The 14446-nt window shown below is 41.1% G+C and overlaps 1 protein-coding gene and 1 pseudogene across 1 annotated transcript; both read left to right on the top strand.

Moving 5' to 3' along the window:
* The first annotated feature begins 1991 nt into the window (after positions 1-1991).
* Positions 1992-5087, top strand: LOC100614625 (uncharacterized). The gene is given in 2 exon segments (NM_001246620.2): positions 1992-2656; positions 3689-5087. A coding segment is annotated over 1 exon segment (306 nt). The 5' UTR covers positions 1992-2656; positions 3689-4080; the 3' UTR covers positions 4387-5087.
* Positions 5088-6878: 1791 nt separating this feature from the next.
* On the top strand, positions 6879-9631 carry LOC129143569 (nucleophosmin-like; annotated as a pseudogene).
* The last annotated feature ends 4815 nt before the right edge of the window (positions 9632-14446 follow it).

Here is a 14446-nt window from a genome sequence, read left to right as displayed (position 1 = left end):
AATGTTCCTTGGCTATGACACAAGCCCACTGTGCGTATAGCATACCTCTGGATCTGTGTCAGCTTGCCCTTTGAATCTTAGTAGCAAAGGGAGCTGATGCTGATGCTCTTTGCTGTGATGGTGAGTAATAAAGTTCTTTGTCTCTGACCTAGGAGTCTCAGGTCTTTGGCTAGCATCAGAAATAAGAGACTAATACTCACTGGAAAATACATTTTAAACATTAATAGGTTAATTTATTAGCTTGTAAGTAGGGTAAAAGAAAACCCCTCACCTGACATTTTACAGAACTGTTGAAAGGCTAGATGCAGTAGCCTAAATAAAACACCTGGCACTGAATAGGCACTAAATAAACACGCACACACAATTTTCCTTCAGCATCTCATTTAACTTTCCTTGACTATCTCAGATAAATAGTTCTTGACAAAATCATGATGGTGGCCAGGCATGGTGGTTCACGCCTGTAATCCCAGTACTTTGGGAGTCCGAGGTGGGTGGATCACCTGAGGTCAGGAGTTTGAGACCAGCCTGACCAATATGGTGAAACCCCGTCTCTACTAAAAATACGAAAGTTAGCCTGGCATGGCAGCGTGCACCTGTAGTCCCGGCTACTCGGCAGGCTGAAGCAGGAGAATAGATTGAACCCGGAAGGAGGAGGTTGCAGTGAGCCAAGATTGCGCCACTGCACTCCAGCCTGGGTGACAGAGCAAGACTCTGTCTCAAAAAAAAAAATTCATGATGGCAGGAAGGTTGCTCCTTCCTTTGCCTTTCCCATATAATGTCTCATATCCATCCCACAGGGAGTGGTAAAGTAACCAAATTCTCCTACAAGGGCTTATAGCAGTTACCTCTCTGGAGGTATAAGTGCCTGTAATAGAGGAAAGCTGAAGAAGATGCAAGCCATGGGTCTCTAATAATGAAATTTCAAACATTGGGTGAGAGTAGATATTTGGGGGCAGGAGACCACATCTATACTCTTCAAACTCCAACACAACTTGCCATATTCATTACCCTTCCATCCTGACACTGGAACATCAAGGGAGGGGAAGGATGGAAATTTTAGAAACAGAGTTTATGCCAAAATACAGAATCATTTTCTGATAACTGAGAAGATCTATGTGATGCAAAAGAATGTAACAAAACAGACTCGTCGCTGGATGCTTGTAGCCTGGTCTTTACCTCCAAACATACCTAGAAACAAAAAGGTGCCTTGCTCTCTGCATTAGTTTTCTATTTCTGCTATAACAAATCACCACAAACTTGGTGGCTCAAAGAACACAAATTTGTTGTCTGACAGTTCTGTAGATCAAAAGTCCAACACAGGTGTCATTAGGCTAAAATCAAAGTGTCAGCAGGGCTGGTGCCTCTGTGGAAGCCCTAGGACAGAATCTGTCTCCTTGCCTTTTCTAGCTTCTAGAGACTATGCTCATTTCTTAGCTCCTGGTCCCTTTTCCCCATTCCTGGCAGGTCAGGCTCTTCTGATACTGCCATCTCTCTGGTTTGCCATAGCCAGAAAAGATTCTCAGCTTTTAAGAACTCCTTTGATGACATTGGGCCCACTGGGATAATCTAGGATAAGCTCCCAATCTCAAGGTCCTTAACCTTAATCACATCTGCAAAGACCCTTTTGCCAGATACGGTAACATTCACATGTTGGGAAGAGGGGGATGATTAAGATGTAGAATAATTAGGACTAACTGGGACTTGGAGGGGCATTCTTCTGCTGACCACACTTGGCTTCTAGAAGCCTCCTGAGATTGACTCATTCCCAAAGATGTTCAACTTGACCATTTCTCAAGAGCATTAAAATGGCTCTAAAGGTAAAACATTTCTACCGTGGTGAGGCAAATGAACAGTGCCCAGTGATAGGGCATCTTTAATTTTTGTTTTAATTTCTATATATTACCAGAAAAAAATAATTACAGGAATGTTTTTGAGATTCTAAGGGAAGCCACTCAGTGCCAGTAACCATGGCGATGGAAATTCTGAGAAGAATGTTAACTTCCATTATGTGAGAGCAGATGAAACCAAAGCCTTGGCCCACACGGCAAACCTTTGGGTAGCAACGAGTTCTAGAAAAATGGAGCCTAAGGAGTCCAGATTGTTTTTCCTTGAAATACCAAGCAAGTCTAAAATGATTACTACCCATGAGATATATTTTTAATGATGTTAGGTTTGGGGGTGTGTTAGATTGTTTTGCATTGCTATAAACGAATACCTGAGGCTGAGTAATTTGTAAAGAAAAGAGGTTTATTTGGCTCACATTTCTGCCTGGCAGTGGCTATAATTGGCTTCTAGTGAGGCTTCAGGAAGCTTTTACTCATGGTAGAAGGCAAGGGGGGAGCAGGCATGTCACATAGCAAGAGGGGGAGCAAGAGAGAGAGAAGGAGGTGCCAGGCTCCTTTAAATTGTAAACTAACAGCAAGAACTCACTCATTCCCATGAGGAAGGGACCAGGCCATTCATGAGGGATCCTCCCTCATGACCCAAACACCCCCGACTAGGCCCTACCTCCAATTCTGAGGATCACATTCCAACATAAGATTCAGAGAGTGAAAACATTCAAAGTCTACCAGGAAGTGATTAAAGTGATATGACAATGTGAGGTATATGTTACCTGGAAGGTAGCAGGAGCAGATGGTGAGAAGAAGAAAAGTGTGTAAGTACCTTGGAGATAACACTCACAGGAAAATCTATTCATTCAAAAATATTTATTGAGCACCTCTGTATGAAAAAAGGCACTGTGTTAGGTGCTGTGGGCTTGAGGATAAATTAATCAAGAAGCCTATCCTGAGGGAATTTGCACTGTAATATTGGAGATAAGAAACAAATCATTCTTTCAGCATAGGAGATGAAGAGAGCTCTCTAGAGCAGTGCTTCTCAAACTTTGTTGCCCACGTGTCTTGTTAAAATGCAGATTCAGTAGGTCCAGGGTAAGGCCTGAGATTCTACGTTTTTAACAAGCTCCCAAACAATGATAGTGCCAGTGCTGCCAGTCGCAGGACCATGCTTTCAGTAGCAAAAATCTAAAGCAGCCTTTCTTATACCTCACTGTGCTTGGGAATCACCTGGGGAAGCTTCACAAACAAAAGATGCCCAAGGCTCCTCCCACATATTTCAGTTATAATTAGCTACAGTGAGACTCTGGCAACAGTATGTTGTGAAAGCTCCCATTATGAATTTAATATGCAGCTAAAGACTGAGTACTGTTAACACAAAGCATTACAGCTGTTGAAAAATCTTGGGTGTTTGTTCTTAAAATGTGGGCCCCAGACCCACAACATGAGTAATTGCAGGGAAACTGGTCAGAAATGTAAATTCCTGGGCCCTGCCCCAGCCCTACTGAATCAGAAACTGGGGTGGGGCAAAAAAAAAAAAAAGTGTTTGAACACTTTCCAGATGCTTCCAATGTGCAATCAAGTCTGAGACCCACCAATCTAGGGCAGCTGTTCCACGCAGAGATGCACATTTGAATCAGCTGGAGTGTTTCAAACACACAGCTGTCCTCGCCTCACTCTAGTTCCTGAATCAATTGGTCTGCAGTGGAGTCCTGACTTGGATATTATTGAAAACATCCACAGGTAGCTCAGATGTGGCCCCAGACCAAGAACCACTGATGGAGGGTGTTGCCCAGAAAAATTATCCCCTTCTCTTCTCATTCATTTGTTCATTTGTTCCACACATTTCACAGAGCAACTACCCAGTCCTCTGCATGAAAGAGCCCTCCCTCAAGAGCTTGGAAGCAACACAAAATGGGGAGTAGACCAGGTCTACTATCAGCACAGAGATAATAGACTCTGAACAGAGAAGACGGATCCAAGGGGGACAGCCTGGAGGCGGGGGACCCAGCTGGAGGCCAGCACAGTTGCCTGGGTGAGAGGTGAGCCCTCCCTCCTGGAGAGGTGAGCCCTTCAGAGGAAGAGATGAGAAAAGGAAACCCCTGACTCATTACCCCATAGGCCTTGGCTTGCTGTTCCATTGGCAGCCCTTTCTACCTGTGATCAATACGTGCCTCTCTAGCAGCATACTCACTCTATCTCTCATTCTAGAGCACGCGTCCGCCCAGAGTTAATAAGTTTTAGAATGTCGGCGTCCTGTCATTGCATCATCCAAAGATTCAGTGACCAGAGAGGAAGAAACATAGGGAAGCTTTATATTAATAAAGGTCTTGTGTTGAATATTCCTAAGGAACTGTCAAAAGTAAGCAGTTCGTATGCTTCTTTTCTGGTGACAATAATAGACTGGGCCCCATCCCTTCCCAGAGCTCCCGATAAGCAACTGGATCCAGTCTCCACTCCAGAACCTGAATGGACTTTTTGCTCAATACAGCTACTGCTGGCCAGTCAGCTTCATGGGACATGTGCCAAGAGGTCTTCCATTCCATCTTGAGTAAACAAATTAGAGTCCCAGCAAAAACTCTTCCCATGAGCCCTTTAACTGACCTAAATTCAACATATGTCATAACCTAGGAGGAAGCACCAAAATGGAAAACTACTTTAATTCACAGAAGCTAAAGGAGCAACTGTAATGTAAGTGGTTTCTACAAAGTATATATGCAGGATCAGCAAGCATGGGAAATGCACACCAGCCCCTGCAGGGATTCTGGGCTACGAGTGCATGAAGGCAGAGTCGAGACTGTGGATTCTGGAAGAAAAATCCCCTTGAGAGAGCATCTGATTCAAAATTCATCCATATATGACTTAAAAGCCACCTAGGTTGTCATATCATCTGTAATGATTATTCACTAGAGCCAACAGTGTTTATATTTTGAAGATCAGAACAAGATTCCCAACAAAACAGTAAGGGAGCATTTCAGGGAGCAGTGGGAATATGTGTGGGATGAAGCCAAATTATAAAGTCATTATTAGGGTGGGTATGGTGGCTCACACCTGTAATCCCAACACTTTGGAAGGCCAAGGCAGGAAGAGCGCATGAGCCCAGGAGTTCAAGTTCAGCCAGAGCAACCCTCAGGCTGAGGCAGGAGGGTCACTTGACCCAGGGAGGTCGATGCTGCAGTGAGCTTCGGTAGCACCACTGCACTTCAGCCTGGACAACAGAGTGAGACCCTGTCTCAAAAAAAAAAAAAAAAAAGTCATTACTTTAAAGGGCTTCCAAAGTCTATATAGAATGAACTGCCAGCAGCCCAAGGAATTATAAATGGAGCTCCACGTATTTATGCAAATGTTGAGGGCATATATTCATTTCAAAGAGTGTTTGTTTCCTGCTGTATTATCAATGCCTGTCAGTAAAACATAATGTTTAACACTATCTGGGTTTGAGTCCTGATTGCTACTAATTGACATGAGACCGTATGCAAGGTCCTCACTTTTCTCATCTATAAAATGGGAATAATAATAACAGTAACATCTACATCCTAAAGATTTTTGAGGTCGGGCATGGTGGCTCACTCCTGTAATCCCAGCACTTTGGGAGGCTGAGGCAGGTGCATCACCTGAGGTCAGGAGTTCAAGATCAGCCTGGCCAACATGGCAAAACCCCATCTCTACTAAAAATACAAAAGTCAGCTGGGCGTGGCGGTGGCACCTGTAGTCCCAGCTACAGGCTGAGGCAGGAGAATCGCTTGAACCTAGGAGGCGTAGGTTGCAGTGAGCCAAGACTGCACCACTGCACTCCAGCCTGGGTGACAGAGCGAGACTCGGTATCAAAAAAAAAAAGATTATTGAGACAATGTATTAATATATAAGGTTATTAATACTGTATTGGGCATATTATAAGTACTCAATAAACTATGTCTAATATTATGATCCTTTCCAGGAAACTAAGGTTCTCAGCATGTCCATGGAGGCGGATTACATGGATCAGGGTAATAATATAATCCCAGCTACTTGGGAGGCTGAGGCAGGAGGTTTGCTTGAGCCCAGGAGCTGGAGGCTGCAGTGAGCTATGATTGTGCCACTGCACTCCAGCCTGGGCAACAGGAAGAGACACTGTCTGGAAAAAAAAAAAAAGAAAAGAAAAGGAAGGAAGGAAGGAGAAGGGAAGGGAAGGAAGGGAGAAAGGAGCATTGAGAGATGAAATCATCATTAAATAAGCATAGTAAACAGTAAATTAAACAACAGAAATTCAACAATTCTGAATTATATGCCCCAAACAACAGATGAACATAACACATGCAATTAAATGAATATCTGAAATTCAAGAAAAACAGGAAGAAATAGATTGAAATTACAGACCTAACTATTCCAATATAAAAATAGCCAAATGTATCAGTTTTTGAGATTTTTCCATCTGCCTGGTACCGCTCTGAGCACTTTACATACATCGTCTCATTTAATCCTCAAAACTCCATGTGGTAGGTATTGTTATTATCATTCTCCCCATTTCACAGATAGGAAAGTAAGACCTTAAAAAGTTAAGTGACTTTGCCGAGGAAACTCAGCTAGTAATAGGTGAAGCTATGACTGAGACTCAAGTCTGTCTAACTCCACAGCCCATTCTCATAACCACAGTAGTGTGTTGCCTCTCAGTATGAAATAATCAGAAAGTTAATAACCAATAAATAATAAAATAATAGAAGACATTGCAGAGTTGATCAAGAGAATCAATCGGTTAGATAATGGAGAGAGGCAAAAGGTAGAATAGAATATACTTTTTTTAAGAATATAAGGATGTATACAAATTTATCACATTATGGATGAAGGCAGACAAAAAGAAGTCAGAAAGTCTAATATTTCACAATATTAAAACAATAAAATTAAAAATTAAAGTTCAATCAGATTTATGTCAGCTTTATTTGTAATATCCAAAAACTGAAAACAACCCAAATGTTCACTAACTGAATGGATAGGCAAACTGTGGTGTGTCCACACGATGGCATACTATGCAACAATTAAAAAAAAAAAAGAGCATTGTGTTGATACATGCGACACACTGACGGATCTAAAAAATCTGATTTTGAGCAAAAGAAGCCAGACACAAATGACTACATGCTGTACGACTGCACTTATACGACATTCCATAAATGGTAAAAACTATAGGGACAGAAATCAGACCAGTGATGCCAGGAACCAGGAATAGGAGAGGAAGTTGACTGCCAAGGGACGTGGGGAACTTCATGGAGAGACGTGAGCGTTCTAGATCTTGATGGTGGTGGCTGCCACACAATTGTTTTTTTTTCTTTGAGACGGAGTCTCACTCTGTCGCCCAGGCTACAGTGCAGTGGCATGTCTTGGCTCACTGCAGCCTCCACTTCCTGGGTTCAAGCAATTCTCCTGCCTCAGCCTCCCGAGTAGCTGGGACTACAGGTAAGCACTGCCACACCCGGCTAATTTTTGTCTTTTTTTTTTCTTTGAGATGGAGTCTCGCTCTGTCGCCCAGGCTGGAGTACAGTGGCATGATCTCAGCTCACTATAACCTCTGCCTTCCGGATTCAAGCGATTCTCCTGCCTCAGCCTCCTGAGTACCTGGGATTACAGGGGCGCACCACCACGCCTGGCTAATTTTTGTATTTTTAGTAGAGACGGGGTTTCACCATGTTGGCCAGGATGGTCTTGATCTCCCAACCTCGTGATCCACCCGCCTCGGCCTCCCAAAGTGCTGGGATTACAGACGTGAGCCACCACGCCCAGCCGGTTGCCACACAATTTTACACACTTGTAAAACCTCATTAAACTCTTTGGTTAGAAAAGGTAAATTTTATTGTATATAAATCATATCTCGGTGAACTAGAGTTTTTCAATGCATGCAGAATATAAAATCTCTACATCACATAAAAAAATTTTAAGTGCCTAAATACTTCCTACATCAAGAAAATAATTCTGTGCCTGGTGTGATTCTGTCCCGCACAGCTGTTCTCTGGAGCGGTAGCTGTTTATCTCCGTCTGCCTTCTCTCTCACCGAAGTGTATGTCACCACCCCACGGAAGATTCAATGGACATGGACACAAGCCCCCTGTGGCTCCAGAACTATCTTTTGGTTGTGAACTAAAGGCCGATGAAGATGATCGGTTTAGGGTGGATAACGATGAAAATGAGCACCAGTTATCTTTAAGCACGGTCAGGTTAGGGGCTGTGTAAAAGATGAATTGCACATTGTTGAAGCAGAAGCAATGAATTATGAAGGCAGTCCTATTGAAGTAACACTGGCAACTTTGAAAATGTCAGTACAGTCAACGGTTTCCCTTGGGGGCTTTGAAATAACATCAGCCGTGGGATTACAGTTGAAGTGTAATCCAGTAATCAAGGCCAGTGCATATTAGTGGGCAGCACTTAGCAGCTGTGGAGGGAGAGGCAGAGTCAGAAGATGAAGAGCAGGTGGATGTGAAGCTCTTAGGTATTTAATATATCTGGAAGGCAATCTTCCCCTGGAGGTAGCAGCAAGTTTCCACAGAAAAAAAAGTAAAACTTGCTGCTGATGAAGATGCTGATGATGATGATAATTTTGATGATGAAGAAATTCAAGAAAAAGCTCCAGTGAAGAAATCTATATAAGATACTCCAGCCAAAAATGCACCAAAATCAAACCAAAATGGAAAAATTCAAAACTATCAAGACCAAGACCAAAAGGTCATGAATACTTCAAAAAAAACAGGAAAAAACTCCTAAAAATCCAAAAAGGACCTAGTTCTATAGAAGACATTAAAGCTAAAATGCAAGCAAGTACAGAAAAAGCACATTGAACAGTCCTGGGCAATACTGCAAAATTAAGTCCAAAGATGGGGACAGAGGAAAGAGAAATATAGTCCATGCTGAGTATCATCAGCCATCCAGACTGAAGTCTTCTGTTTTAATCTGAATCCCCTTTTCTGATTTGCCAGCAATGCTCCTTCCAGGCTGGAAATGAACTCACTCTTCATGTCCTAAAGCACTTTCTTTTGACGGCTGTGATTCTGTGAACCTAGCCCCTTGCTTTCTGTTACTTGCACATTTGCCTCACCTCTCTGACCATGTTTTAATCACCTTTGGGTCCCCTTGGCTGCTCAATAAATATTTGAATGAATCAAAAAAGAAAAGAAAAAAGAAAAAAAAGTCCCTATACTACAGAATATTTTGAAATGATATTTCTGTATTAAAATTGATGGAGTATTACCACAGCAGTGCTTAGAAAAACACTTATTTTTCTAAATTAGGGAAGAAAGAAAAAAACACATAAAAGCAAAGCCTTTATCTGCTAAGAGGCTAAAGTGAAAAGCCAAAAGAAAATAGTAAAATGAAAATAATAAAACTAACAACATAAATGAACAAAATGCTTATAAAGTTGAGTTGAGGCTGGGCACAATGACTCATGCCTATAATCCCAGCACTTTGGGAGGCCGAGGTGGGCAGATCACTTGAGGCCAGGAGCTCAAGAGCAGCCTGCCCAACATGGTGAAACCCTGTCTCTACCAAAAATACAAAAATTAGCCAGGCGTGGTGGTGTGTGTCTGTAGTCCCAGCTACTCAGGAGGCTGAGGCAGGAGAATTGCTCGAACCTGGGAGCTGGAGGTTGCAGTGAGCAGAGATCACTTCACTGCACTCCAGCCTGGGCAACACAGCAAGAGACTCTGTCTCCAAAAAAAAAAAAAAAAAAAAAAAAAAGTTGAGTTGGTAAATCAAATTAATAGTTGGCTTTTTAAAAATTAATAAATTGCCTGTAATCCCAGCACTTTGGGAGGCCGAGGCGGGTGGATCACGAGGTCAGGAGATCGAGACCATCCTGGCTAACACGGTGAAACCCCGTCTCTACTAAAAATACAAAAAATTAGCTGGGCGTGGTAGCGGGCGCCTGTAGTCCCAGCTACTCGGGAGGCTGAGGCAGGAGAATGGCGTGAACCCGGGAGGCGGAGCTTGCAGTGAGCCGAGATCGCGCCACTGCACTCCAGCCTGGGCGACAGAGCGAGACTCCGTCTCAAAAAAAAAAAAAAAAAAAAAAAAAAAAAAAAAAAATTAATAAAGTTGAGGACATGTTCCAATTAACGAAAAAAGGAGAATTGGCAAATTTATCAAAAATAGTAAAATGCAGGGAGATAAATTAACAGAAAAGGGAGAATTGGCAAATTTATCAAAAATAATAAAATGCAGGGAGAGAAATAAGATATCAGCAATGGATAGAAACAACCATTTTAAATTAGGGATGATAATATTCTAAACTATGTATGAATAATTATCATCAATACTCTATGGATAGCTGCTAAAATATTAAATACTAAAATGGGTCACAGCAAAACAGAGAACACAAATGCACAAATAAACTAATCACAAAAGTAGAAACAGTTATAAGAAGTTTATGCCCCCCTTCAAAATGGTACTAATGAAGTCGCTGAAGTATTTTCTTAAATTTTCTAAAAACAATTTACTCCTTTTGTTATTACCAAAACTATTCCAAAATAGAACAGCATGTAATTCAATTGATTTTTATGAGGTAAATGTGGTTTTGATGACAAAACCTAAAGACACCAACAAAGAAATTAAATGATAGCTCAATTCACTTGTGAACTTAAATACAAAAATTGAAAATAAAATCTAGGATACAAAGTATAAGTTTACAGAACAAATTCTGCAGCAGGGACTGGCTCCAAGAGAGAACAAGGAGCACCCTGGAGGACACAGCAAGACATTGCAACAAAAACATCACAGACCTTACCCCAGACCCAGAAGGCTTGGTTTACCGAGCTCCAAGCTTATTCAACCTGCAGCCCAGGACGGCTCTGAATGTGGCCCAACACAAATTCATAAACTTTCTTAAAACATTATGAGATTTTTCTGCGATTTTTTTTTTAGCTCATCAGCTATCATTAGTGTTCGTGTATTTTGTGTGTGGCCCAAGATAATTCTCCTTCTACCAATGTGGCACAGGGAAGCCAGAAGATTGGACACCCCTGGTTTAGACAATCATGCCAGGCACTGTGCAGGGCTTGGGACTACAAGACCACATAGACCCCAACATTGCGGAGCTTACATTCTACCGGAGGAGATAGACATTTATTAAGAAAAATTATTCAAGTCTTGGAAATAAGGCCAAAAGAGGACTGCATGTCTTTTCAAAGTCATACCAAAACTTCACTTAAGAGTCCCTGCCCCTACTCCAGTGCTTATTTCATTATCTAGCAGAATGTACCTGTATTTGATTCACTATTTACCACTGATTAAAGTGGAGCCTCTGTGGAGTTATACGTTACTTTGTAGACTTTTGTCTAGTGAAATACAACAGACAACCCCAAAGGTTATCATTGTTTTGCCTATAGAACATTTCAGGAAACAGGAGTAGGATTTTTGTCTATAATATAGCAAACTTGCGTCAACATACCTTCCACAACTTACAAATGCTCTTTGAACCAGCCTAATTATGCTTCTAGTTTCCTGGGTTAGATCAATCTTTGGCATGCGGTCACTACACATTAGGATGAAAATCATTTTTAACTTTTTGAAAATTAAGCAGTTGATAAAATAGACAAATAATTACATAAATAACCACCTAATTACAATTGTGGTAAGCAATTGGGGATGCAAAAGCTTAACCTTGGAAGCTTAACCAAGGGCCTGAAGGATGGCTGCACTTAAATGGGGCGAATGGGCAGGAAAGAGCCCTCCATGAGCTTGTCCTTCCCTGGGTGACTCTGTAGCTATATGCAGAGATGCCCTGAATCACAGAGTAAAGGAATCAAAAATTACTCTCTATAATAGCTAAAGAAAAGTTATATTTTTGCACCAAAGCAGACTTTAAAATAAAACTAATAATGATGACAATAATATCTACTGTTTACTGAGTGTTTATTTACGATGTCTCGGGTCTTGTACTAAACACTTGAAGTCAATTATCCTATTTAATTGTTATGACAACCCCATAAGGTAGGTACCATTATTATCTCCATTTTACAGATGAGAAAACTGAGGCTTAGAGAGGTTAAGTTACGTGCTCAAGGCAACACATCAGGCTTGCCTGATTTTAAATTTTATCTCCTTTGCTATCCTGTCTGTCTTCCAAAGATAGCTCTTCTTGTTTGTGCTACTTTATAATGGGGAAGGAGTACATTATTTTGGTGTTTTAACACATTTCTTGCAGACTGAAAGAAGGGAATGGGAAGGTGATGTGTGTGGAGGGTATTCAACGTTAACATTTGCTAGTCTTGTTCGTTTCCTGGAGCTTTCTGCTGCAGTAATTTGGAAGTAAAAAGCAGGATTTTGTTCAGAGTGGCTTTTCAACAATAAAGACTGTCTTGTTGAAACCTGTTTACTCTATGCCTTTGCTTTTAATTCTCTCCAACACAGCTCCCTCTGTTGCCTTTGTCTCATCTGTAAGCCCTGAAGCACTTCTCCAAAGGCTTTAAGCCCAGTTGAGTGGGCAAAAATCCTTTTCCACCTTTTACCTTGCAACTGGTTTTGAGTTTCTCTTGAGTGTTTGTTTGACTGTTTAGCCAAGGATTGAGAGTCCCATTGTGAGGAGAGAAACCATTTGCCTTGGTTGTGTGCAAGCTTTCCAGAGTTCACCGATTAGCTTCCTGTTCCTTTTGTTTCTCCACTGGTACTTGCAGCTCTTAGGCAGAGGATTATACAGCAATGTAATTATCCAGCCACCTTCCTTAGTCTTATATTTAACGAGAAATATATGTGTCTTCTATATTTACAGAAATATTTTCCAAGTGACCCAAAGTGATGTTGAATTCTATCCTGGCTGACTTCTAACATCTCTTTTTCCCTGTGGTTTGGAGTCTAATGCTAGCCATGTTTCCTCATACCTCTAAAAAAAAATCTTGAACAGCCTACAACATAATCACACAATTCCAAAATACCCAAACTAAGGCCCCTTAGAGACCATCTAGTCCACATTTTACACAGTGCAAAACGAAGGCTGGTAAAGTTCCAGTACTAAGAACTCCACAGAATTTATTAATATTTAACTTATATATTTGCTTTCCAATTATATACTCTTTGAGAACAGAAACCTTTACTTAGACTTTTTTGGTACGTCATTTGCCACATATATTTATGCATGTAGTAGATACTTAGAAGGGATGTATCCATGGATGTTTTATAAGAACTTTGCTCAAAACTGAATGGGGTCAGACCCAACCCATAAGGGATGCACAAGGTTTTAAATGACACAGTCAGAGACCTAGAGAAATTTCATCCCAGCCCAATGGGTTCCCTGGGGGATGCTTTGGATTTTTTCTGTTTGCTTTTTATTATGTAAGTAGTATGTGGATACATCCTTTTAAAAATTCAGGCACTACACAACTACACAGAGTAAAATACAAAGGACCTCCAAGTTTCCATCTGTTTTTTACTTCCCTCCCCAACATTGGCCGCTACTTATAAAGTCTATTTTTCCAGTCCTTTTCAATATATTTCTTCACATACGTAGGGTTTGTTTTTTCTTTTACATAAATGAGATTAAGTTTTATTCATTGTTTTGCAACTTTCTTTTTCATTTAAAAATATATTGGCGGTCTTTCCATATTAGTACATATGCATAGTGTTTCATCAAATGGATGTACTATAAATTATGTAGCCACTTTTCTATTGATGAACCCTGAAGGTGACTAATTTTTTGCTACAATGAACAATGCTGCACATATGTGAATATTAACTCAGAACAGATTCCTAGAATGGCATTGGTGGATTGATGCTTATTTTCTCTGAGTGAATAGATCAAAGGTAGCAAGAATGATCCAAACTAAGTATTTCAACAGATGGTCTTGGACAAATCACTACACCTCCCCTGAGCCCAAATAGCTGGATGCCTGACCTAATTCACAGAGTGATACAGGTTTAAATGAGATAAAGTTAAGAAAAGTCTCTGGAAGTCATGAACTGCTTTATAAATGCAAGGAACTGATAACCCAAAGATAGTAATATGTTATTGCATCAACTAACCATACACATGGCTACACTATATGATCTGTAAAGGACACAGTACAGATGTCCAAATATCCTTTTCTTGTTTGAGTATGACTCTCCCTTTCTGTTAGGAAGTTGCTCCTCTCCCAACTTCAACCATGTGGTACTAGTAATAGTTATCAATTATAGCACACAATGATTGGTCCAAGGGTGGATATATTACTTCCACAAGGCCTATAAGGACTTTCCCCTTGGATTTTTCAAACTAGGCCATGGGAGAGAAATGCATCCCTCATTGGTCCTGAAGTTGTGAGATGTGGTGTGGCATAACACTGCCAGTGGCCACACCTCCAGCTATGTGGAGGAAGTCAATCTGCGAGATGCAGAAATGCATGTCCTGATGGCATTGAAGGTCCTAGTTCCGGTTTCTGAGCCATGGCTTCAGTCCTACTCCCCTTCTGCACATATGTGCCTTCTAATGTATTCCTCCTTTTGCCAAAGTAATTTGAATTGGGTAAAGGTAACCTGTAATCCCATTTCTGCGGACTCCTGCCCATTCCATCCATGGTGCTTCTCTTGACACTGTCATTCCCTCCTTTCCCACCCACCTGACAGGAAGCATAATGATTGCTCTTGGCAGAAGGTTGATTTTGATTTGATTTCTTTATTTGAGC

This window comes from Pan troglodytes, chromosome 2 (genome assembly GCF_028858775.2).
Source record: "Pan troglodytes isolate AG18354 chromosome 2, NHGRI_mPanTro3-v2.0_pri, whole genome shotgun sequence".
NCBI lineage: Eukaryota > Metazoa > Chordata > Mammalia > Primates > Hominidae > Pan > Pan troglodytes.
Note: the sequence above shows the minus strand (reverse complement) of the source record. Positions and strands in the feature narration are given on the sequence as shown.